Raw genomic sequence first — 27,306 nt, forward strand, 5'->3', positions numbered from 1 at the left:
AATGTTTAATAAACAACTATATAACTGTGAAGATCACAATTATTTAATCTGTTGTCTCAGTTTATCGCAAAATGAGGGAATTGCACTAGGCCAATCTCTAAGGTTCTTTCAAAGCACTAAAAAATTCTATGATTCCAATATAGCTACAACTAATTTCCCAGTAAAATTTTAGCAAGTTTTTTAAGTGACCACATTGTTTTTTTTAAATATCAAGAAATTCTATTGTAGATACATGAAACACCACTTTAAAATATTTTACCTGTGCATGGAAGAGAGATAAGCTCCTGACAGTATGTAAAGGAATCAACACCTTCACCAGAAACTGTTTATGTTCTGCCTTAAGAGGTAAAGCAAAGCCATTGATAATACTAGGTAAAAAGGAAAGAAATAAAAATTAGCAATGTCACTATGCAACAAATTAAGTTATCTACCAAATAATAAGAATGAACCAGTTTTCTATGCAAAAATACTAACAATGCAAAAAAAAAGCACTAGAATTCAAAATCAAGATTTAGTAAATTCCTCTTCATCAGTAAGGAGTAAAAGTTAGAGACTTGTTCTTGATTCTATAGAAAAGCTTCCCTATCTAATCACTAGAGGAGACTCCAAATGCTCTTTTCACTAAAAGATCTCTTGGTTCCCCATTTACCTTCCCCATTCCCTTCCTTCAAAGAATCACTTGTTGCTGCTCATTTCCTCTCTGAATATGTCCCTCTCGATTCACACTTTCTCCCTCTTTCACACATCCTGTTTCCTCTCTTCCCATCCCAGTAATACCTTTATGGCTCATGCATCACTGGGTAACAAGACCTCACTAAGAGTATCCCCACATTAGACCACACATTTTTTCTCCTAATATGAATGGGAATAGTCAATTATATTATCCAGTTTAAAAACAAAGAATACAGATAAAGTACACTAATCTGCCTTAAGAAACCTTGTAATTAACAAATCCATTCCACAACTGCAGGCAGCTGTTCAAGAGCTAGTTGTGTGCATACTCTTCCTTTGAGAATAGCAATCTTTTTATTTCTTTATTTATTTGTGACCTTTAATTTTTTCAACAAATGTGTCAAGAGACAAGCTGGCCCAGAAACTAACAAGAATAAGATGCCCTTTGACAAATAAAGAGACCATTGGTTAGATAGCTGTCACTACAATAAAGTAAAATACCTATTTTTATCACTCAAGTGAAATTATCATCACAAAAACTGTAGGGCAAAGTGATTAAGAAAAAAAATCTGATATTAGTCAAGCTTAATACAAACAAGAAGTAATTTACAGCAAGATTTATCTAAATCAGCACTTCAGTTTTGCCACTTGACTCTAATTTTCAGAACAGCTATTCAACTGAGATTAGCAATTAAATCAAAAAGTGCTTACCTTCCTAATATTTCCAGCAGTTCAGCTACTCCATTGAAGTGTTCAGTTTCATAAACAAACCTGTAACAGAAAAAAAAAAACATTCTTAGGCTAACTAACTAAATGTGTCGAGTTTACTTAATATTTCTACTAAAACCCTACACTGTTCTTCCTTCCCTCTCCCCTCACTACTTACCGTAGAAAAATATTGTTAATCTGTTTTCGGATAAATGCTCTAAGACCAAGAAACTTGCCATAAATTCTGTGTAAGACTGTTTTTAGGTAGTCTCGTTCTCGAGGGTCTTCACTGTCAAATAGTTCCAAAAGCTATTGTGGAAAACACACAAACATATAACACATGTTATTTAACAATAAATAAAATTCATGCACTAACTTAATTTTAGGAAATGCAGATGAGCAGAACCATACTCATGTCTAAAGTCTATGTCACCACTCTAAAAAAGCACTCTTTCCAAAAAAGTTTTCAGGCAAATAAAATAATCAAAGATATTAAGTAAAAAAGGCAGATTATTTATATGCAAGAGAGTATTACAGAATCTTCATATATGATCACAGGATTCAGAGCCAGACAGGTTTAACAATAATCTAGTCAAATCACCATTTACTGATGAGAAAACTGAGGCCCAGAGAAGTAAATTTAACTTAAGTGACACAGATGTTAAGTAGCAAAATCAGGAACTGAACTCAAGGCTTCTAGTACACCCCAGGCTGCTGCCTATTTTTAATCTGGCCAATGATATTCCTTGGATACTTTGGGGCTAACATATTTGAAGGTTTTTGTATGTATAGCCATAATCTGGGAACAAACCTAATTAAATGTGCACGGGTTAAATCATCATTTCAGCTATGATATGATTATATTTTTCTAGCCAAACCAACCCAGGAAAGGGACACCTGACCCAAAAAAAGGAAAACACAAAATGGCTAAAATGTTGAGAAATCTAAATATCTGGCCAGATTTAACTGGCTGAGACTACCCTAGCTAATCACAAGCTGGTAGCCCTAACAAAATTTCAGTTGTCTTATGAATGTAGTGGTTTTTCCTCACTGACCTGGAAGGTTATTTTAGATTCATTCTTGTTGTTTAGATTAAAACATTAAAGAAATTTTATTCTCTTACAATATTAGAAAGGCTAGACAAAACAAAGTTAACATCACATGATCTGGCATAATCATGGAATACTTAAAAAGACCATCTTGGCAGAAAGCAATTAAACAGGCAGGTTCGATTTTTGGTGAAGTAGTGGCAGTGCCATGGACATCAAACGGGTTCCATAAACAATAGTGTCAGCTGCAAAACCAGTAAGTGGTATTTAAATGCAAGCAAATGAAAAAAGGAACAAGTGGCATTCTCTCTCTTTCACACAAACACACACAGGCGATAACTGATATTATTATGTTCACAAAGTCTGAAATACTGTTAGCCAAAAATGAAAACTACTCAACAGGCAAGTATGCTATTCTTGTCGCATCCTTTGCTCTGTGATTTGTATACTCTGCTACATACTCACACTTCTATTAACTCCATTGACCTACCATATTACTCATTAATAGAAAGAATGTATTTTTTTCTTATTTTTGGTTTTGTTTCTATTTTAAGTCTTGTAAAGCAGTTTCATGAGTAATTCGCAACCAACATAAAGGAAGGAGGGGAAGGAGGTTATAAAGCTTGAGTCAACTATGGTTACATATGGTTAATCATGAAACTATTTCATGAAAACTTAATTATTAACTAATGGTTGCATTAGACCCTCAAAAATAGACGACTGGGTGCCTTCCTTTAGTCCTACAGAAAGATGCATTAAAAAAATACATCTTTCAGAAAAATAAAATAAAAAATGAATCATAGTTTAATCAGATGCTTTTCAGCTGCTTCATGAAACAAAAAAAGAATTAAGATATATCTTGGTGTATCCTTTAATATAAGGAAGAGATGAAGATAAAAGAATCATAGACTGGAACAGACCTTTGCCATCATTTAGTGCAACTCCTTCACCTTACAGATGAGGAAAATGACCCAAAGGAAGTAAGTAATTTGCTCAAGATCACAGAAGCAGTAGTAACTGGCAAAGTCAAAATTATCTATCGAATCAGATGGAAAAAATAAAGGAAAAACAGTGACATGTGAAACAAAATAACTGTGTACCTACACACATACTTACAGAAGGAATGAGAAAAATGATTCAACTTGTTTAAATGTAGAATATGGATAACAGGTAGCCTACTGTCAAACCAGGGATAGCTAGGTGTCACAGTGGATAGAGTGCTGGGTCTGGAGGCAGGAGTACTCATCTTTTTGAGTTCAACTCTGGCCTCAGACACTTACTAGCTGTGTGACCCTGGGCAAGTCACTTGACCCTCACCTCACCTAATCTCAATTTCCTCATCTGTAAAATGAAGCTGGAGAAGAAAATGGCAAACCACTCCAGGATCTCTGGCAAGAAATGACTGAAAATGACTAACAACAACAAACTGTCAAACTAAAAGCATAATCAAGCTGCCAAGGTGAACATAGAATAGAATGATCTGTCAAAGTGCTCACCTAAAGTTCCCACTGATACAGAAGTCAATCTTCCTAAAACAAATCTGAGGAGCTCAATTAAAAGACCCTGTTCTGAATCTAACAGAATAAATCTAAAGTGAAAATGGCATAGAATCAAACATCTAAAGTACAGCCCTTGGCTGCAATCTATCACAATGGAAAGAAATATTTTCCACTTATTACCACATTTTAGTGAATGTTTAAGAAAAATTTATCAGAGACTCCACTGATTCCTGCCTTGACCAGCAGGAAATACCTGTGATTGGATGTGTGCCTTGGTGCCACATATATACACTTCCACATTTTCCCCAAGGATGAATCATCAAATCAATATTACCTTTGCTACCCCTGAAGGAGACAAGGGTCTGCTGGGCCTCCACTCAGGATCCCTGTGATTTTGAGGTGTAGCCTGTATAGACTGAAGCCCCTTCCCTGAACACTGCCACTACTGCTCCAACACTGCTCCCCTACACCCAGCTATGTACACCACATCTCTCTTGTGTTCTTATTTCAATTTTTTTTCCATTTTGGCCTCTGGAAACTGTTCCATTGCTAATAAACAGCCCTTTATATTAAATTGCTTTGTATATATTCTATGCACTGTATTTGGGGTGTGTGGGATATTCAGGAGGACTAGTACCTCTAGTGTGAAGGATTACTGAGATCTTTTCAGGGCTATTCATCTACCTTAGATGTCCACCTGATTCATCTAACTCTCACCTGTTGTTCCAAGAAGCTGTAGCACGTATAGTGGCCACACCTGAGGGGCTAAACCAGATTAAGGGTAACCAGTATGCCTCAAAACTCTCGGTGAGTTGGGGGATGTTTACCCGAAGCATGCAAGGAATTAGGGAGATGTCTTTTTTTCCCTTGTTATTTATTTGATATTTTTAGTTTTCACATTGATTTTCACAAGAGTTTGAATTACAAATTTTCTCCCCATTTCTACCCTCCCCCCACTCCAAGATGGAATATATTCTGATTGCCCTGTTCCCCAGTCAACCCACCCTTCTGTCACCCCACTGCCCCCCATCCCCTTTTCCTTTACTTTCCTGTAGGGCAAGATAGATTTTCATGCCCTACTGCCTGTATATCTTACTTCCTAGTTGTATGCAAAACCTTTTTTTTTTTTTAACATCTGCTTTTAAAACTTTGAGTTCCAAATTCTCTCCCTTCTTCCCTCCCCACCCACCCTCCCTAAGAAGGCAAGCAATTCAACATAGGCCACATGTGTATCATTATGCAAAACCCTTCCACAATACTCATGTTGTGAAAGACTAACTGTATTTTGCTCCTTCCTATCTTATCCCCCCTTATCCAATTTTCTCCCTTGACCCTGTCACTTTTCAAAAGTGTTTGCTTTTGATTACCTCCTCCCCCATCTGCCCTCCCTTCTATCATCCCCCCTTTTTTATCCCCTTCCGCCTTCTTTCCTATGGGGCAAGATACCCACTTGAGTGTGTATGTTATTCCCTCCTCAGGTGAAATCTGATGAGAGCAAGATTCTGCTTTTTCTTGCCACTTTTATGAGATAATTTACCCCTTTCTATCTCTCCCTTTCTCCCTCTCTCAATATATTCCTCTCTCATCCCTTAATTTGATTTTATTTTTTTAAGATATCATACCTTCATATTCAACTCACCCTGTGCCCGCTCTCTCTCTCTCTCTCTCTCTCTCTCTCTCTCTCTCTCTCTCTCTCTCTCTATATATATATATATATATATATATATATACATATATATATATACACACACACATATATATACACACATACATATATATACACATATTTATATATACATATATATTCTCTTCAGCTACCCTAATACTAAGGTCTCATGAATTATACACATCATCTTTCCATGTAGGAATGTAAACAAAACAGTTCAACTTTAGTAAGTCACTTATGATTTCTCTTTCTTGATTACCTTTTCATGCTTCTCTTGATTCTTGTGTTTGAAAGTCAGATTTTCTATTCAGTTCTGGTCTTTTCATTGAGAAAGCTTGAAAGTCCTCTATTTTATTGAAAATCCATTATTTTGCCTTGAAGCATCATACTCAGTTTTGCTGGGTAGGTGATTCTTGGTTTTAATCCTAGCTCCTTTGACCTCTGGAATATCATATCCCCAGCCCTTAGATCCCTTAATGTAGAAGCTGCTAGATCTTGGGTTATTCTGATTGTGTTTCCACAATACTCAAATTGTTTCCTTCCGGCCGCTTTACAGTATTTTCTCCTTGATCTGGGAGCTCTGGAATTTGGAGACAATACTCCTAGGAGATTTCTTTTTAGGATCTTTATCAGGAGGCGATCAGTGGATTCTTTCAATTTCTATTTTACCCTCTGGCTCTAGAATATCAGGGCAGTTCTCCTTGATAATTTCTTGAAAGATGATTTCTAGGCTCTTTTCTTGATCATGACTTTCAGGTAGTCCAATAATTTTTAAATTCTCTCTCCTGGATCTATTTTCCAGGTCAGTGGTTCTCCCAATGAGGTATTTCACACTGTTTTCCATTTTTTCATTCCTTTGGTTCTGTTTTATAATATCTTGATTTCTCATAAAGTCACTAGCTTCCACTTGCTCCAATCTAATTTTTAAGGTAGTATTTTCTTCAGTGGTCTTTTGGACCTCCTTTTCCATTTGGCTAATTCTGCCTTTCAAGGCATTCTTCTCCTCATTGGCTTTTTGGAGCTCTTTCGCCATTCGAGTTAGTCTATTTTTTAAGGTGTTGTTTTCTTCAGTATATTTTTCAGTATTTTTTGGGGTCTCTTTTAGCCAGTCATTAACTTGTTTTTCATGGTTTTCTCACATCACTCTCATTTCTCTTCCCAATTTTTCCTCTACTTCTCTAACTTGCTTTTCCAAATCCTTTTTGAGCTCTTCCATGGCCTGAGACCAGTTCATGTTTTTCTTGGAGGATTTTGATGTAGGCTCTTTGATTTCATTGACTTCTTCTGACTATATGTTTTGGTCTTCTTTGTCACCAAAGAAAGATTCCAAAGTCTGAGTCTGAATCTGAGTCAGTTTTCGTTGCCATGTTCCCAGCCAACTACTTGACCATTGAGTTTTTCGTCCGGATATGGCTGCTTGTAGTAGAGAGTACTTTGTCCCAAGCTTGAGCGGTTGCGCTGTTGTTTTCAGAGCTATTTCTACACAGTAAGTTCTGCTGCACCAGCGCTTCTCCTCCCCCAAGAACTGCCAGCCTGGACCAGACTCAGATCTTAAGCAGGCTCTGCACTACCACTCTGATCCACCACTAAATTCCTCCCACCGGTGGGCCTGGGGCCCAAAGCAACTGCAGCTATAGTTCTGTCCTCAGAGCTGCACCACCTCTGCCACCCCTGGGGCGGTGGCCGAACTGTTAACTCCTTTCACTCCCCGCAGCTTTTCCCACTAACCTTCTCTGTTGGTCTTTGGTGTTTGTGGGTTGAGAAGTCTGGTAACTGCCACAGCTCACAGATTCAGGGCGCTAGGGCCTGTTCTGCCTGGCTCTGGGTCTGGTTGGTCCGGGCGCAGCCCATGCTGGGCTCTGCTCCCCTTCACTCCCAGCTCCATGAGACAGACCTTACTCAGCGACCATCCAGGCTGTCCTGGGCTGGAGTCCTGCTTCCCTCTCCTATTCTGTGGATTCTGCAGCTCTAGAATTTGTTCAGAGCCATTTTTATAGGTTTTTGGAGGGACCTGGGGGGGAGCTCACACAAATCCCTGCTTTCCAGCCACCATCTTGGCTCTGCCCCACCCAGGGAGATGTCTACACCAAGCATGTAGAAACTGTCCCTGGCAGAATGGGCAGATGAGAAAAATTTGTTCCAATGGCTATCACAGTGGCTGAAGCTGGTGCTGTGGAGCTCTTATTAGAGATTGGTCAGGCATCAAAGACACCAAGGTCATCCACTTTAGCCCAAGCCGTTGCCAGCTGTCTTAACTTTTGTCCAGCCACTGGACATCAATGACTCAAGAAGAGAGAGTGACGCTGATAACTTTGTGCAACTCTGCTTCACTTAAATCCAATTCACATGCAAGTCAAGACATCACCCATGATGTCACTGGTTCTTTTTGAAAATGAAGGACAAACAATAATATACATGGTATTCCTAAAGTCTGGACACATAGGAAAAAATGCATATTTTCAAGAAATGAAATGAATGAAATTTTTATTTAATTGGAATATTAATAAATACCATCTTCAATATGATTTCCATCATTTGTGATGCAAATGATGTGCTTTGCAAGATTCACATGAACTCGATGCAATAAACTCCACACTGTTGTCAATTGCCTATGTGTCCAGACTTTAGGAACACCCTGTATTGTATTTACTTATATAATTTTTACTGTATGTGTCACTTTTCCCCCAACAGAATGTTAAGGCACAGGCTATTTTGTTGTTTCTTTGTATGCTAAATTAGTTTGGCAGAGCGCCTTGCACAAGAGAATAGGTGATAGTGAATATTTGTACAATTGATTTAAATTTAAAAAAAAAAAGGAAAACAAAAAAGTACAGAACCTTTTTCCACTGTTGTCTGTAAATCTTCATGGAGTCCTATGTTGGTCCATACAAAGTGTTCGTGGAACACTAATCACTCAAACAAATGTTGGCTTTAAATAAATCTTATCTTAATATTAAATAATGTTAACAATTAAGTTAACATGGAGAAAACAGTTTAATATCAAATACAGTAAAAAACAACTACAGCCAATCCTTAACTTCCCTAATTAACCAGTATATATGATGTATCACCCAATAAGCTTTTGTCACACGTGAAAACACACACAGAAGGAAAAAAGGACTGATGAGCTTTATAACCACAAATGTTCTAGCAATCGGTTATAAGACACACCTAAACTTTGCATCTCTCCAAGGAGCTAGCCTAGTAATTAATTGCCTCAATGTTTGCTGAACTGTACTCAATTTAAGATCTTCCTCCTTCTTGAAGGGTGCTCTGGGGGAATCAGGTTCTTAAGATACCCGGAAATTTCAATCTGGTGCATAGCATTTAGGAGGCTCATATGGGAAAGGGTAAGAAACCATCCCTTCCAGCCAGAAGGGCACTATTTAAGAAGGGGAAAAAAAAGAAAAAAAAATGCTGTTGTCATTGTTTTTCCTGGGGAAGTATGAGAACAAGCATTTAGGCAAGTGATGTGTGGAGGGCAAAGCAGACATGTACTTTATTCCAATCCAGGAAGCAGCATCTTGATCTCAGGCAATTTTTTCTTCTATGGTACAGTCTCTTCTATCTCAATAGGTAAAAGTGCTACAAAACATATTGTGTGTATTTAAAATATTACATTTTTTGTTCATTTATAGACAAACATAAACTGTACCATTTACTGGTAGCATATGAGAATTTTTGTGTTCCTCTGTGCGTGCATGTATGTGTGCGCGCACACGTGCGTGCATGCAAGTGTATGTTTACCACTGTTAACATTTAATACTCTACCTAAAAGCTGAAAAATGTACCTCACTCTGACATTTTTCATCTGCTAGATACAAAGCAAATCTGTTGAGAGATTCACTTATCAAGTCCTTTGGTGAACTTTAATAGATGATATTTATTTACTGTGCTAGGATGGTCTACACTAGACTAATAATTCACTAAGACTGAAGTTAACCATCTCTTTTGATTATATAGCCTATAAACCTATAAGGCTGGTTCATTTATAAATGCAGGCAATGCTCAGCTACCACCATATTGTTCAGATTTTTGAACATCACTTTTCAAATATGATCGAATTATCGGAGTTATTCAATGTTAATACGGACCATAACCTTAGTTCTTTTACATTAAAATAGGAAAGGGTTTTGTATCCCTGGTATGAATGGGAGAATGTGGTTGAAAAAACTTCTTAGGAGACTGTTCAATTCATGCTTATTATAAAAGAGGAAGTAAAGGGAAAGTGCAGGGTTGAAAATATAAAAATATAAAAAATAAATTTCTTCTCTCCATTAACTTTTGGAATACATACACTACATTGGGGACAATGATATCACTATGCTTTTCCTCTTTCTAATATTAATTTACAGATTGTCCAAAGTCCCTTCTATGGCTTTCTGAGGCACTGAATTATCCCCATTAAATTATCTGAGGAATGGAAGGCAGTTATCTTAATGGATAAAGAGATAGAGAATAGTACTTGTGGTTAAGAAGATATGAATTCAAATCCTGCCTCAGACCCTTAGCAGCCATGTAACACTTGGAAAGCCATGCGACTTCTCTCAGCCACAGTTTTCTTATCTATAAAACGAGTATAATAGTAATACCCAGCAACTAGAGTTGCAAGCATCAGATGAGATATTTGTACAGCACTTTGCAAACCTCAGTGCTCTGTAATTTTTATTATTTTAATTTATCTTAGGGACTTAGGGATGACTAAAGGAATCAAAAAAACTCCTATCTTTGCCAACATTAGGAAATCTTCAGGGCTCTAAAGCAGGTAACACACAACTTTACAGTTAACATTTTTCAATATTTCTCCCCAAATTATGCCTTTCACCATTTTAACTTCAGAAAGCCATTTACATACGAGTTTTCTGACTAATTCCAATAAGATGCAGCATGATACGGTGGAAACAACCCTAGGTTTGGAGTTAATGTCCAAAACCCTAAATAGTCACCCACTACCTGGGTGACATTGGAAAAATCACTGCAAATGTAATGATGGTAGATAGGTACTTTTTGTGATATCAGAGAATTAAAAACCGAGCAGATGGCCAACAATCAGGAAGTAGCTTAACAAACTGCTGTATAACTGTGTGATGGGATATTGCTGTGCTGTAAGAAATGACTGATGTGATAAATTCAGAGGCCTAGGCAAAGGTATATGAACTAACATGGAATGAAGCAGGCAGAGTCAAGAGGGCAACATACACAACAACTGCAACAATGCAGATGGAAAGAGCATACACACACACACACACACACACACACACACACACACACACCCCAAAAGTGAATGTTTCAAAGATATAAAGAGGCATCCTTAGAAGGAAGAGATAAGAGAAGACACTCCCACCCCACTCTTTGGCAGAGATAAGATATTCACAAGCATGGTGCACTGCATGTTTCCAAACTTTGCAATGTAGTGATTAGTCCTACCGATTTTTTTTTACTCTTCTTATTCTTTTGTCTTTAAAAAATAAATTATTTGTTATATGAGATGGCTCTCTGGGAAAGGGAGGAGGTGATATATTGGAGAAATTGTGCTGATGTAAAAAAAAGACCAATAAAAATTTACTTAATTAGAGCTAACAAATGTTAGAGCACATTAGAGTACAGAGTACAATAAGGTTTGCAAAGAGCTTTACAAATACTGTCTTATTTTATCCTCAACAATTCCATTATTATCCCCATTTTATAGATGAGGAAACAGGCACAGAGAAGTTACATGATTTGCCCAGGATAACACAGCTAGCAAGTAACCGATGCAGAATGTAAACTCGGGTTTTCCTTATTCGAGCCCAATGTACCTACCCTATCTACTATACCACCTAGCTGCCTCTAGGATTCTTCAGTTTCATTCTCTGGAAAACAAGAGGGGTGGATTAGATTGCCTACAAAATCCCTAAATCTATGATACCATGAAATAAATTTATTGTTAGGTTTCTTTCTTTCTTTTTTAAACCAATCATGAATTCTGTCAGCTACCCATGAAAGATTAAGAAAAAACGAATGTTATCCTGAAACAAGGATGAAGGGGGTTTAGTGACTTTGCTTTTATGGGTGGAGTAGAGGGAAGAGGTTTATTTAATTGGGGATAATTTTCTCATAAATTCCATATAAAAATGCACGGATCTTTTATTTGCTCTAGGGCCCCTTTATACTCTTAAAAAGTATCAAGGAGCTCTCATTCACCAAGAGCTATTGATAGTTGCCATACTTGAAATTAAAACATCTCAGTATAAAGAACAGCTAGGTGGTGCAGTGGATAGAGCACTGGGGCTTAGAATAAGGAAGAACTCATCTTTCTGAGTTCAAATCCAGCCTCAAATACTTACTAGCCGTGTGACCCTGGGCAAGTCACTTAACCCTGTTTACCTCATTTTCTTCATCTGTAAAATGAACTGGAGAAGGAAATGGGCAAAACATTCCAGTTTCTTTACCAAGAAAATGTCAAATGGGGTCATGAAGAATCAGACACAAGTGAATAACAAAATAGAAAGAAAAGCTTTGACAGCCCAGACCTTCTGAAAGGGTCTCACTTTGAGAACCATTGCTCTAAGTAACACCATTCTCAAGGAGAAAAAGCAAAACATTTTAAGAAGTATAGAATGATTTTGAAAACATTCTTCTTTAAAGCTGAAATTCAAGATTCTTTATGACATTTCAAGCTAGAATCTGAAACCCAATGTGTTGATTTCTATTTTATCCAATATATTTTAAGGTTTTAAAACATAATAACAAAAGGTCACTTTTAAGGACAGGCTGAGTGATTTACATAATTTGCATGATAATTATGGCACCTTTTTACTAAATATAACTTTCGATGTGAAATACAAATTACTAAATAGCAATCCACAGCAGTAGATATGCTTACGGGGATATTTGAGCAGTATGTCTCTTAGCAACCACTAGCATTCTAGACTTGTAAACTCGATGAAGGCAGTCTTCAGAAATACTTTAAATGTATTTAAATGTGCTCTTACCATAATAAACCCCCAGTGATAAAAAAAAATGTACTGTATTAAACTAATACATAATAAAGTCAAAACAAAGTATAAAGTAATTCATACAATCATACACAAAAAGTACTACTGAAATTCTCCCCATTCTTCAAGGCCCAAGTCAAATGTTACTTCCTCCATGTGGTTTTCCTTCATCTTCTCAGCCAGAAATGATTTCTTCTCCCCTGTGAGCTCTGTGGTCTCTCTCTTTCTGTGCTTTCATGCACAGATATTGTATGTACAGATTTATATGTACAGTTGTATACAGATTTTGAAGCCCTAAATAAACGTTCCTTGAATTCAAATGAATTGTCCCCTGCCACAGTCAGAAAATTTCCCAAACCTCAAAAGTCCAAAGAGCTTCATTCATACCTATCCTCTGCATTTGTCATATTCAACCATGCATTATAATTATTTGTGTATATGTACTTACTAAAGACATGGGTCCATTTCCTATTCATTTTTTAATGTCCTTAAAGGACTAACATAGAGTACTCTGCAACAGGATCTAACACAAAGGCAGTTAGGTAAACGCTCATGGGAAATCAATAACCCAGGTTGGGTTATAAGCATAGTTATTTCACTATTTGGGAGGAGAATCCTGCATAAAGAAGTGGTTCATTAGCCCTGATTCTTGATTCCTTACTAAACTGTTTTTCAGAAAGATTCTAGCTTTTTCCTTGATGAATGAACAAGTTCCTTCAGATCAGTAGCTAAAAGGTGTATCTGTGTCTGTGTGTATGTGTATACATGTACATGGACATGCTTAACAAATTATTTTAGTTTACAGGTCTAGACCTATGGTTTCATTCATATAGAAATCTCTCAGGACAGACAGAAACTCCTATCAATGCAGAATGGCAACTATTCTGGGGAACTTAAAGTCTTAGAGAGTTGCATGGAAGCACTGAGAGGTGAAGGCCAACAGCCAACCAGTATGTTTCAAGGTGGGCCTAAAACCCTGATCTTCCTGATTCCGAGGCAGTAATAGTAATTTAGGTTGTTACATAACCATAAGGTGAAAACAGTAGTGAACTAGTTATGTAGGTAATATGATCCCCATTTTACAAATGAAGAAACTATAGCTCTGAGAATAAGTAAATCAAACTCAACATGTCCAAAACTAATCTCAATATCTTTGCTCCAAAACCCTCCTCTCCTCCATAGGTCTACTTCATTCAAAAGCACCATTTTTCCATTCTCCCATGTTCACAACTCAGCATGCTCCTCAGCTCCTCAATCCCCCTCAACAAATACATCTAATAAATTGCCAAGTCTTGCCATTTCTACCTTTACAATATCTCTCATCTCTAACCCTCTCTCTCTACTCTCAAAGCTACCACCTTAGTTCAGGTCCTCATGCCTGAGACAGCAGACTCCCTGCCTCAAATTTCTCATCAATCAAGTCCATCCTACACACTGCTGCCAAAACAACTTTCCTTAAGTGGAGATTTGACCATGTGTCTCTCTTACTAGATCAACTCCAATGGCTTCCTACTGTATCTAAGATATAATAGAAACTTTACTGTTTAGCTGCTAAAGCTCTATAAAATCTGGTTCCAACCTATCTTTCCAGTCTTGTTGGCTATCACTCATGGCCACCCCGCTCTCAACCCCCACCCACTCTGTAATCTGTAGACAAATATCTCCTGTGTCTGTGCCTTTACAGGGTTCACTACTTATGTCTGGAATGCACTCCCTCCTTATCTTCACCTCATAGAGTCTCTCTCTTCCTTTAAGATCTTTAAGGTGCAGTTTAAGCCCCATCTTCTACATGAAGCATTTCTGATCTCTCCAATGCTGGTACCTTTCCTTCCAAACTACCTTGTATTTAACTACTCTGAATACATTTTTAGTTACTTTATGTCATTTAAACACACACACACACACACAGACACCCCTATTTTCCCCTTGGGAGAATATAAACTCCTCAAGAATAGGGATTATTTCATTCTCTGCACTTTTTGTCCTCAGTGCCTGACATAATAGATGCTTACAAATATTGTTGATTGTTATTAAAGTCTGTACATATGAAATTCTGTTGCCTTATAGTGAACAGTATCTGTTCTTTTCTAAATACCACATTCAATTTGCCCTTTTTCCTAAGAGGTGAAAATTATTTACAATGGACCTTATTATAACTCAAATAACACCGTTCATTAGGCAGGCACCTAAAGTAAAATAACTGGCCCAGGACTGCAAAGAGTCCCAAGATAAGAATAAATAGGAAGAAATAGCCTGAAGTTATGGGATCTGAAACCCAAAAGTCTGCAAAAATGCAATCTAAAATTTTTTAATAGTTTTAAAAAATTTATTGATGCTTTTCATTTTGTCATATTTGTTTCTGAATATATCCCCCACTACTCCCCACCTAGTGGACCTTCTCTTATAGTAAGGACTAAAAAATTAAAAAAAAAATTCAGCAAAGCCAACCAACACACTGAACATGTCTGATAGTATATACATTATTGCATACCACAGTCCCCCACCTTTAGGTAGAAAGATGGATTTTTATAACTCTTCTCTGGAGCCAAACTTAGTCATTATAATTTATAAAATATTAAGTTTTACAACCAAAGATTTCTAATTGTCCAAGTGAGGGTTAATCCCTCTAAGGAAAACTGCCAAAGGTTTACAATATTGCTTCCTACCAGGAAGGTGTACAGTTTCCATAAAGGAAAAAAGAACTTTACTTATAAGGCTCAGAAAAGTTTAACTCCCATTATTTAAAACATATTATTTACACTTTGTAGTCAAACACCGCAGATCAAATGTTCCGTTTCAAGAGACCCATATAAAAGCACCTAAAGAATCTTTATTTGAATTTTAAAATAATAAAGGTTCACAAGAGACTAGAGCTATACATGAGAAATGATAATTAAACAACCTATACAAGAAAACTGCAGAAATTCAAGGATTTGCATTCTCTGTTGTTATTAACTTCCAATGTAGTGAGTTAAAGGAGATGCCACACTGAATAGAATACAATGGAAATTCACTTGTGTGTGTATACACATACATATGTATATATACATATGTATGCTTGTATATATGTAGTAAGGTAGAATAATTAATCGGTACCCCCTTGCCTGTCCTCAACAAAACTTTGACCGTTTACCCATACTAAATTCAATAGTAAAGAAATAAAACTGAGTGACAAATACATATAATCAATTTGAACAAATAGTTTTCTTACCTGTAATACAAATTTCTGATCTATGTATTTTTTGGCAATGCTGGGTTGGAATTCTTGGCTTTCCAAAAATCGTATGAAAAATTCATATACAAGCTGCAACAGATAGAGTACAGTGAGTTCTGAAATAAGATATACTAAACAAAGAAAAACGTAAGCAGCAGAGCATAATGAATGAACTGAAAGTGGGACTGGGATACAGAACCCCAGATATGCTGGAAGCTAATAACATCATTTTTGGCTTTCTCACGATTGGTTTGCTTGCCAGCACAGAAGTGACATTAAATCAACTTTCCTCACAAAGCTGCTCTGAGATATTGTGAGGGATCTGAGACTGTTGTAACAATTCGGCTAGCAGCTGCTGTGGGGGTGAAAAACCAACACAAGCCCAACAACAAGAATGCTGCAAGCCCAGGATCTTTTGATCTGTTCTACTAAGGAAAGCAACGTTAAGGGGTGAACAATCTTACTTTAATCCAGCATACAAATATCATTCGCTTAGTTCAGGGGAAAAAGCCAGCACCCTGAACTTCAGAGCAAATACGAACAAATTACAAACATACATTTATGAACAGACCAAATACAATTCATAGTTACCAAGGAACCATCAACATCTGAGTTCAGCTGGGAGCTTGACAAGGCTGGCTCAGAGTCACGCGCCACTCCTGCTGTGGCTTAGAGCTCCGAAAGAGAAAGCCAACCTCTGTGTTTATATATCTTGTTCAGGGTCAAAGGTGAGTCACACATGCGACTCACCCACGTGACCTAAAATCGTCACAAAAATGCGACTTAAACCCACGTGGTCTAAAAGCCTCTGATGTCACAAACGTGTCGCTCAAACCCATGTAAACTAGGCTTTCCCTTGAGGCAAGGAGGTCATCAAGGACTCCTAATTTAATCAAGGAAACAAAGGCCAAACTCTTCAAGAACACTTGGTTGAATAAGTGCTAAGAGCCCATCTTGATTCCCAATACAGAGACACATACAATAAATTGGGATTAAGATGTTGCACTATGTTCTGAGGTGTTTAACATTCCACTACTGTATCTGTGATTTCTGACTGTTAAATTAAAACCTATAGACAGGCACACCAGCCACCCATGTTTCCAGTTCCCTTTCCACACAAGTGACTAGAGCAGTAATATGGAGGGGATTTTACAGCAACTTGTAGTATTCAGCAGAGGCAAAGAACTTAAGTATTAGTTCTAATTGAAGTCTTATTACAAGTTGGCAATAAAACCCAATTTTCCCCTATTTCGAATTTTCCACAAATTAAGAGCTTTTCTCTTAAGTGCCCCTCCACCATCCCCACTCTAGTGGTCTATGCTTTTTTGTCCTAATGTTGTCATGCTAATATAAAAAAACGCCTCTAGGTCTCAATACTTCAAAGGAAAAAACATTCTTTGATTCATTATACTATAATCTTTGAACAACTATTAATTATGCAAAAATAAGTGAGCCTGTTCAAATAACCCTAATAAGGGCAGTTTCATCATTTGCCAACTCCCATGCTCTCATCTTGCAATGTTTATTCTCTGGATGGTAAGGGTTTCTAGTATAATTGGAAATGCATTCTCTCTGCCCTCTGGTTCCCTGAAATCAATTATGATTTTTAATAGTTTGGTGAAGGCTTGGCTATATTTATTAATACATACCAAAAAATGGTATTTTGCACTTAAGTGGCAAATTTTGCCTAAGAACCTCAAAGGCAAATCTTCATGTTTTCAGGCAGCAAGACAGAACCAAAAAATAAATTGTGTTCTGAAGGTATATCTCATGCCAAACTAAGGGAAAGACTTCAGGATCTGTTATTTTAAATCTTAAACCTGTACCAGAAAGCGCTCCCTTAACTGTAAGGAGCAGTCATTCAAAAAATTTTCTACTATTTGAAATGCTAAGCTCTATTTTATGCACAAGACTCTAATTTGCAAAACTTAGTCTCTCTCCTTGGGAGGTGGAAGAGAGGCAGAGACAGAATGGAAGAAGGAACACGCATACAAAATGCAAACTACCAAGCCAAAGAAGGAAATCTCATTTTTTTTAGCCTCTGTCAACACATTAGAGAGCAAGTTGGCTCAGCAATTTGTGAACCTGATTCAAAAGTAGGAAGGATAAAATTATTTTGAAGTCATTAATTCAGAGGAATATTTAAAAAGCTGACCAATAGGAACACATAGGACTTCTGTGAAGGAAGAAAAAGCTATAAAATAAAACTTTCCACTTCAATGCAGTAGAAAGAGCTGGATTTCAAGTCAGAGGACTTCAATTCCAACCTTAGTTCTTCTTAACAGCTGTGGGACAATGGGTAAAATATTTATATTCTCTGGGCCTGTTTCCTAATCCATAAAATGGAGTGGGATGACTAAATGACCTCCAAGGTCCTTTCCCGTTCTAAATCTGCAATCGAGATTTTTCCCAGAGGATTATCCTTTTAAATTAGTTCTTTCCAGAGTAAGTAAAATAGGAAAACAGTATAAAACATAAGATTCAGACTTGGCAAAAAAAAAAATAACAATAATAAATAATAATATCACTCAGAGCCCCTAACACACATGTACCAGGTACCCCACTTAGGGTTTCTTTACAATTTAGGAAGAACCTATGGAAAAAGCTAGGAAGCCCAAGGGTATCTCTCTAGAATTTTTATATTACTGGGAAAATAATATGGTTGAATTCTTGCAAAAATTATGAAACTTGTTCAAAAGAGACAAATATATAAATTTATATAAAAATTTATGAAATTAAAAGCAGCAAAATTCTTAACATTTTTCTTTCTCTAAATTTTTAAATACTTCCCAAACAATATATCAGGCCTTTTTAGGTTACTCTGGAGGTATCTTAACAGCATCTTGATTTCCTTATTCCATGATTTTTTTTAAATGTAGAAAGTCAAGGAAACCATGACGGAAAGCAAATAGAGAATAACTGGTATACATATGTACAAAAAACTACACTGATAAATAAAACAGAGAAATATGTTATCTGAGAGATTGTGGAAGGGAACTAGGGGGTGGGGGGACAAAATAATTCAGTTTTAGGTACAACAGACTGAAAAAGACTAGAAAACACTTCCCAACTGGTACAAAAGAGGGAAGATCACTCATATATCCTATTGTCACTCAGCTGTTCCTCTTTCTAGTGAAACTATGAAAGAAATACCATCAGGATTTGTAAAAAAAAAAAAAAAAAGCCTAGAGATCCCAGGAAGCAAATTCTTTATGATTTTTTTTTTTTTAATAATCCTGGTGCACCTATGGTAAAAATGGATTCTATGACTTTTGGCATTTAATGAATACATTCTGTCATGTTCAAATAAGTGCTAATGTGAAAATAATTTTATTCCAATTTGTGGCTCTGGTACATCACACTGAGTCACTTTAAAATACTTAGAACCTACAATCTGATAATACACTGAAGCCACTGGAGCAGAGATTTTTGACTCACTCTGTAAGAACAAGAAGACTCAAACTAAAGTCCTGAAAAAAACAGGAAATGTTCATTTTATTCTCTTAGAAATCCTATTAATAGTGAAAAACAAGTAAATAATCTTCCTGTTAAATGAACAAGTAGAAACTTTAAATCTCGATGAATAAAAACTGAAAAGGATATGGATGTTCATCAACTAAAGAAATAATGAACCTGTTCCTGTATCTTTTTATGCAATGAAATACCTGTAAGTGTGGCCATGATGCCTCAAGGGTAGGTTCATCTTCTTCTGGATCAAATTCATTGCTGTCACTAGGAGGGAGAGTTCTGAATATATTGCAAGATACCTTTAAAAAAAATCAATAAAGTTAGTCAAAAATAGTTTTCAAGAAAGCTTTGTACATATAAACTTAGCACTGGATAGACTGTCTACTTTCCAAAGATCAGTTTGGCTAGGTTCAGAAAGACCTGTGGACCATGGCAAATCATGGAACAAAGGAAAGTATAAAATGGCCCTCAGTCCCATGCTGCCCCCTTCTCTTTCTACAGTGATGACGATAGAATGGCCAAAAAGGGGTCAAAGTGTGCATTAATTTAGCTGTTGGTAACATGCAGGATCCTGCTGCAACGTCCAAGAAATAAACATAACACACAAAGAACCGAATCAAATAAATCTTGACATCCTCACTACAAATGAAACCAAAGAAAAGGAAGTCATAGGAAAGAATGGAACCAAAACGTAAAGAATGGACAGAATGATCACAGGTTCTCCTTGGAGAAGCAAATGATGTTGTCGGTACTCGTGATACTTGGTGATCACACTTCGTGGTGCACATAATAAATAACTGTCACTTATGTACCAATGTCTGTTGCACAGGACAAGACAGTAGAGAAATGAAATCAAAATATATTTGATACCTGGTGATTTCAATTCAAGCATAAGGGAAGATGGTGAAAAATACTTTTAAAAATATAGTTCATAAGTAAGAAATAAGAGGCCACAGACTACTCTGAAACTGCATATACAGGGAAGTGTTGGACATACTAATAATACCAAATAACTATACCAATAACATCACAAAAATGAATTAGCTAGTTATTGGTGTAAGAATTATTTCCAAATCAGGCATGTATACAGTTAGGTAACAGCAAAGAACAAAACCAATACCAATGTTAGAAAAATAAAAATGAGAAAATATGGCACCCAACTGATACAACTCCAATATGATACAAATCCAATCAGCAAGTGGATGATGCTAAAAAAAAAAATGATAATGAATTTTTAAGAGACCTTAAGATGGCCTATCACCATTTCCTAAGCACATTAAACATTTATAAATAAATTATTACAAGGAGACAAAAAGGACCTAAAAACAATCAGTTAACAAAACTTGGATTTCCTTCCCCGAGTGGAGAATTAGGGGAAAGCATGAATTTAGAATATTAATTCATTTATAAAGCCTTTCAAAAGTGCATGGTGAAAGATAATAAACAATATCAACATATAAAATTTCTCCAATGCAAGCAGCATGGAGGAAAAAAAGGGAGTTTATGAAAAGTTTTGTGAGAAATTCCAACTAAGCAAACTCATCCAGAGGGAATTTAAAAATTGAAGAGTAGAAGGAGGGTAATAAATAAACCACAAATGTAAAAGATTAGTGTTAAGATTTTCATTCACTCTGTTTTTTGCCATCAATTACAATATGGAGCTAAGAACAAAACTACCTAGATTTTAGAAAAGCATTTGATAAAGTGATTTCATGTTAAGTCTAGAAAAGATGGAGAGATAAACTAAAGGGTAATACAACTAGAAAGATTGAGACCCACCCATCCGACAGGGCCTTTACTTACACCCTTTACTTACCAGGTTCCAGTCCCCAGGCCCACACCCTTTTGCAATTTAGGTGATGAGAGATGTGAAACCCTCAGGGACCTAAGGAGAGGTGCTATGAAAAGAGCCAGCTCTACGTGAGTTCTAGACAATCAGATGTTGGCTAGGACTGTATATAAGGACAGCCCAGAGTGTGAGAGAAGCAGAACTGAGAACAGCAGAATTGAGAAGCAGACACCAAGAAGACATTGAGGCAGCAGACATCAAGAGGACGTTGAAGAGCGGACATTGAGAGAGACTGCAGAGCCAAGAGTGCAGACAAGAGAGTTGCAGAGATCAAAGAGCTGAGAATCTGCAGCATCTAGAGATTGGAGAGCTGAGAATCCAGAGAATCCAGGAGACTGCAAGGACTCTGAGAACTGCAAGCACTTTCAGAACTGCAGGAGAGGATGCAGGCAAGCAGACAGTTAGGATTTGTGAGTGATTGTTTATAGGAAAGCCCTAGGAAGGGTGAAAGTTACAGGACAACTTGGTTCCTTATTATAATGCTATGTTATAATTTCCTTGTTGCTACATTGAGGTGGGCTTACTCTTTTTGGAATATAATTGGGATTATTGGTCTTAGGATTGGATCACCTTGTATCTAAATAAATGTTATACTTCCTCTGCCTTCTACCTAGAGAATTTTTCATTCTTTGTGATTCCCAAACCATACAGGCATGGTCATGGTCGTTCTCAACGTCACGAATCTTGCATTACTGATACACTTTGCTGAATGTCTGGACTCAAAGAAAAACCACTAATGTTTCAATATCAATGTGACAGGAGGTCTCTAGTGGAGTATCCCAAGGATTATGTGCTTGGCAATGTCCTATTTAACATTTTCATAAATGACTTGTATAAAGACAGAGATTGCATGTTTATCAAATTCTTAGAAGACATAAAGCTGAGAAAAATGATTTATACACTGAATGACAGAGTTAGGATCCAAAAAGATCCTGACAGACTGGAAAACTGAACTATCATAAAAAGATGAAATTCAATAAACACAAATGTAAAGTCATACTCAGGTTCAAAAAACCAAATGCACAAGGACAGGATGGGAGGAGGAATGGTCAGAAAACAGTCTGTTTAAAAAACAGATTTGGGGAGTTTGACAGACTACAAACTCAATATGTATAGTTGTGTTCAAAATTTTGCAGGGTCTATCAGGTGAGAAAGATTAAACTTGTTCTGTTTGGCCCCAGAGGGCAGAATCAGAAGCAGAAGGTAGAAGTGGCAAAGACAATGATTTCTACACAAAAGTGGAATGAGATGCTTTGGGAGTGATGGGTTGTACATCACTGAAGGTCTCTGAACAGAAGCTGAATGACCATTTGTTACATACATTATAATAGGGATTCCTTCGGGTATGGAATGGATTAGAGTTCTACAGTCCCTCCCAATTCTAAAATTCTGTGATTCTGTGCAATTCAGTAGCAAAAACTTTGTTTGAAGACCCTCTGGCTTATAAGCCATAAAACAGGGAGGTGCAATTTGCCAATAGGGTGTGCCACCATAACAGAACAGGGTCCAGAAAGGTTAAATAACTTGCCCATGGTCACACAAGTATTAAGGGTCAACAGTGGGCTTCGCTCTTTCCACTGTACACACTCAGTATACGTCTTGGACAGAAACTGAAAATGTACAATGTACAATAAACCAATGATCCAGAAATAAACAGGAGGATGAACAGAGGCTGCATTACCTTTGAGCAATTGTTCAGTACTTCAAACAAACAAACAAAAAAAGACTGGGTCCCCTTATATTGTCCAGGCTGAGAATGCAAGGACTCCTTACAGGCCCCATACCAGTCGGATTATACTGGACCTCTGACCTGCTCTGTCTCTGACTTGGACCAGTTCACTCCTCCTCAGGTCAAGAGGTAACCCTGGAAACTCACTGTATTAATGTAAAGCTTAATTCAGACTCAGAATCAATCAGATAAGCCCACTATAATTCATATCTCGTGAGCTCAAAAGATTCTACAGCTTCAGCCTCCCATTAGCAGGATTGTATGCATGCATTACTAGGCCCAGGTTACAGTGCTTTTAATGACCCTAAAATTCTCCTTGAAACAAAGCTACAACTTTTTAACATGGATGTTCTTCCGATAATGCTTTAAGGCTGCAAATAATGGAATATCGCAGTCTATGCCAGTGGAAGTTGTAGGTCATCGTAAGGGCAATGGAGAAGCATATGGTAGGCTACCACACATAACAAACAAGGAATTGCATGGGAGAAACAGTGTAAAGAATTCTTCAGAGAAACGTATGAATGGTAGGGAAAAAAAGATGGGCTAGCCATGGAGTGATAACGAAGAATAACAGACAGCCCAAGTCTCCACTGATATTCCTATAATATCAAGAGAGGGAAAGGATGGACCTAGATAGATACTCTGTATTAGTTTTATGACAAAATTATCCTCATTATCCAGTCTATCCAAACTGAACTCATTATTTTTCCTCCTAAACCCTTCCCTCCTAACTTCCCTATTATAGTAGAGGGCAACGCCACCCTCCCAGTCCCCCAGGCTCACAACCTAAGAGTCATCCTACACCCCATATCTAGTTTGATGCGAAAGCCTGTTGATTTCATCTTTGCAAACATCTCTCCAATATACTTTCTTCTCTGACACTGCCACCACTCTAGTGCAGGCCCTTATCAGCTCAAGCCTAGACTACTGCAATAGCTTGCTAGTGGAGTTAGGTGGCCTGCCTCACCTCTTTCCCCACTCCAACTCATAGTGCATTCAGCCACCAAAGTGATGTTTCTAAGGCACAAGTCTGACCATATCCTCACCACCCCAATCAATAAACTTCAATGCCTCCCCAGAGCCTTCAGGATCAAATGCAAACTATTTTATTTGGTATTCAAAACCCTTCATAAGCACCCTCTGCCCTACCTTTCTAGTCTTCTTATATCTTATTCCCCATCACATATTCTTTAATCTAGTGACACCAACCTACTTGCCATTCTTCAAATAAGACACTTCTCTCGACTCCAGGCATCTTCTCTGGCTGTCCCCCAGGCCTAGGATGCTTCCCCTCCACATCTCTGCCTCCTGGCTTCCCTGGCTTCCTTCAAGCACCAACTAAAACCTCATCTTCTCTAAGAATCATTCACTAACCTTTCTTAATTCTAATGTCTTCTCTCTCATAATTATTCTCTATTTTTCCTGTATATACTTTGTTTCTATGTATTTGTTTGCTTGTTGTCTCTGCCGTTAGACTGTAAGCTCCTTGAGGCCAGGTTCTGTCTTGTGCCTCTTTTTGTATCCCTAGAGTTTATTTAGCATGGTACCTGGCACACAGCAGGTGCTTAATAAATGTTTATTGACTAACTGATAAAACAAAGAAGAGACTCACACAGGTCTGATTAGACTCAGATTTTCACTGCTGAGGAAGTACAAACATCACTGAGATCACAGACTCATCAAAATACAAAGAAGTTATTTGCCACCCACCTCCAAATTCAATACTGCTTTACTTTGGATATACTAACCTGGCACAAGTGTGTCACATTTGCATGTTCTCTCTATGGCTGGAAACAATATGCCTTGCTGCGACAACTCCTTTTTTGTGCTTTCAAATGAAAATGGAAAATCTTGTAACTACTCAAATAAGTCTAAATCTATTATTTCCTTGTAATCAGCCATCTACAATTCAAGTGGATGAAACTGCAGGGCTCGCTTTTCCTGAACTTCTTCTCTATGTATTTTAGGATTGTCTACACCAGAGGTGGGGAACCTGTGGCCTCAAGTTCCATATGTGAAACTCAAGGCTGCAGATTCCCCACCCCTGGTCTACACCACGAAAGGCCCTAAAAACAGTCTGGTAGAATGACCAGGATTATAAAATGCAATGAAGATATTTACAAAGAAATTAAGCACTTCACTTACCCAACTGTTGGAGGGATTCAGATGAAATGTTAACTAAGTATTTAGTTTGTAGTAACAATCTTAATCTCAAACATCTCAATCAATTGAAAATTCTTTTCTGACCCTTCAGTTTTCAGTGTAAGAATCCCTTCTGCCAGCTCATCCTAAAATCCACCAGCTTCAGTGACGAGCCTCTCTCTACAAGACTGAACTAAACCCTTCCCACAACAGAGGAACTCATCCTAGGATACATGGTCAATGCTCTTTTAGCTCAGCAGAACTGTCCAGAACCTTCACTCTGCTTCCTGAGCACAAGCCCTCCATACAATAGTGAGGCAAAATAAAATATCAGTGAGGGATTACTGGATTTTCATCCATCCAATAATCCAATAAACATTTCTATCTATAGAAAGTACAACTCGGAGGTATGCTAATTCAGACTGCCCTTCCATGGACAGAAATCGCTAGAATGACTTCATGGCGATCACAATTACAACCAATGAGCACCAAAATATTTTTCCAACCTCTGTACAGCTTGCTCTAACTTATGGGTCCTGGATTATGTTTATCTTAGACAGGCACACTTATTTGTAAAGGGCTCCAGCTCCTTTTGCTTCTCAGGTGAGTCTTTAGTACTGTTACAGGTAACCAGCTCCCGGGTGGAACAAGTATGTGGTGCCACATCCTTGATCAGGACAAAAAGGATCCAGGGGACTGTGTCACAGGCTGCATCTGTTCTCAAAGTACCTTTTCTTTAATATCAAGAAATTCTAAGTAACTTCCCTGTGAACATCAGCTGTGTTTCAGACCCAGACCAGATTGTTATACATCTTGCATAAACGCAATAGCAATTTAAATTCTTGGATCACTTTATTATAATATGCCATTTGATCCTTATAGCACATTATATTAGGGTAGAAAGTACAAATATTATCTCATTTTACAGATGAGGAAACTGGAACTTGAAAAAAAAATTATGTAAACTCAAAGTCACAAAGGTATTAAGTGTTAAAGTTGGAACCTAAGTTTTTTGAACCGAAGTTTTCTGATGCCAAGTCTGATGTTCATTCTATTATCTTCTGTAGCCTCTATAATATTGTATCTTTGGTTTCAGGGTAAGGTCTGTGGTATTTGAAAATTATTTTACAAAGACAACTAAGAGGTGTTATCCAACCTGGCATTTCTCAATGAATATAATGAAATCAAGTGAACAAAAAATAATTAATTTTGCTGTCTAACCAACAGTCTAAGTGGTAAACTTATAGCTACTGCTTCTTCTATGAAACCTTGTTCTGTCATTGTTAGCCACTCTTGATTTATATCTCAGATTTAAGTGGATTATCAAATAAGTAATGACAGCTCTGTGCTTATCCAGGATGTATGATCTCAACCCCTCCCCCTTTCTACCCTAAACCTCTTCATTCCTGACCCTCCCTCATTTATTAAAAGAGACAGGTGGCTAAGATAAAATGGGCCTTGAAGGTTCTTATCCTTTTAGCTGATCATTTGAGAAAAACAGTATTACCAAAAACAAATGAAACTTTGAAAACAAACTTAAGAGTTTTTATTTTCAATAATATTCATGGAATAACCAAAAAAATTCAGAATATAAAGGACTTCAGTGGTCACTTAGGAGAAAGTATAACATTTTTGAGAGAAAGTGTGGTATTCAAGAAAAAGTCATGAATTAAAATAAACAGATCCTAAGGGTAGGCCTAGTTCTTCCACCAAATAGCTATATAATCTTAAATTGCCTAACTAACCTTTTGGAGTGTCAGGATCTTCATCTGGAAATTGAGGGGAATGGACTAGACCCTTTCGAAGTCTCTTCCAACTCCAAAAAGTCTACAATTCTACACAAACCAAATTCAGCTCCAAAATCATAATTGAAAAAGGCTTTCAAAAAGTATCATAATTTTTATTTATATTAAAGGTTTTATAATAAACAGCAGAAAAGTATAAATCAAGTTAAAGGTTGGAAGGACTGCGCTGTTTACCAAAAAGTTAACTGTTAGAAAAATATAAAAAGAAATGGAAACTAGATATATTAATGGGGTAAATAGTAGAAAAGCAGCAGACAGGACTTATTCTTTTACCACAAGGGGGCGCGATTCACTGTACAGACAGAGGCAACCATCACTTGTCACTGAGTTTGCTTTTAGAATTTTAAGATTTTTAGATTAGATTAACAGACCTTGAAGGGGTCTCAGAGATCATTGTCTAGACTAATACCAGCTTACAGAAAAGGAAACTGAAGCACAGCATACTTAAGAGACTTGCCCAAAGTTACACAGCTTTAGAGGCACAACCAAATCTCTTGTTGCCAGTTCACCATTCTTTCCTTTACATCA

The 27,306-nt window shown here is 37.2% G+C and overlaps 1 protein-coding gene across 3 annotated transcripts in view; it reads right to left on the bottom strand.

Annotated features, from left to right (window-relative positions):
• The window catches only part of PPP2R5E (protein phosphatase 2 regulatory subunit B'epsilon), a 166,712-nt gene that overhangs the window by 24,446 nt on the left and 114,960 nt on the right, over positions 1–27,306 (bottom strand). For all 3 annotated transcript variants that reach the window (XM_036734579.1, XM_036734580.1, XM_036734581.1), the window contains exons 4-8: positions 19,451–19,552; positions 15,783–15,875; positions 1,559–1,689; positions 1,384–1,443; positions 260–368 (exon numbers count right to left, since the gene is read on the bottom strand). In XM_036734579.1, the coding sequence (XP_036590474.1) occupies positions 260–368; positions 1,384–1,443; positions 1,559–1,689; positions 15,783–15,875; positions 19,451–19,552 (495 nt within the window). The remainder of the gene's footprint in view (positions 1–259; positions 369–1,383; positions 1,444–1,558; positions 1,690–15,782; positions 15,876–19,450; positions 19,553–27,306) is intronic.

Source organism: Trichosurus vulpecula, chromosome 8 (genome assembly GCF_011100635.1).
Source record: "Trichosurus vulpecula isolate mTriVul1 chromosome 8, mTriVul1.pri, whole genome shotgun sequence".
Taxonomy (NCBI): Eukaryota; Metazoa; Chordata; class Mammalia; order Diprotodontia; family Phalangeridae; genus Trichosurus; species Trichosurus vulpecula.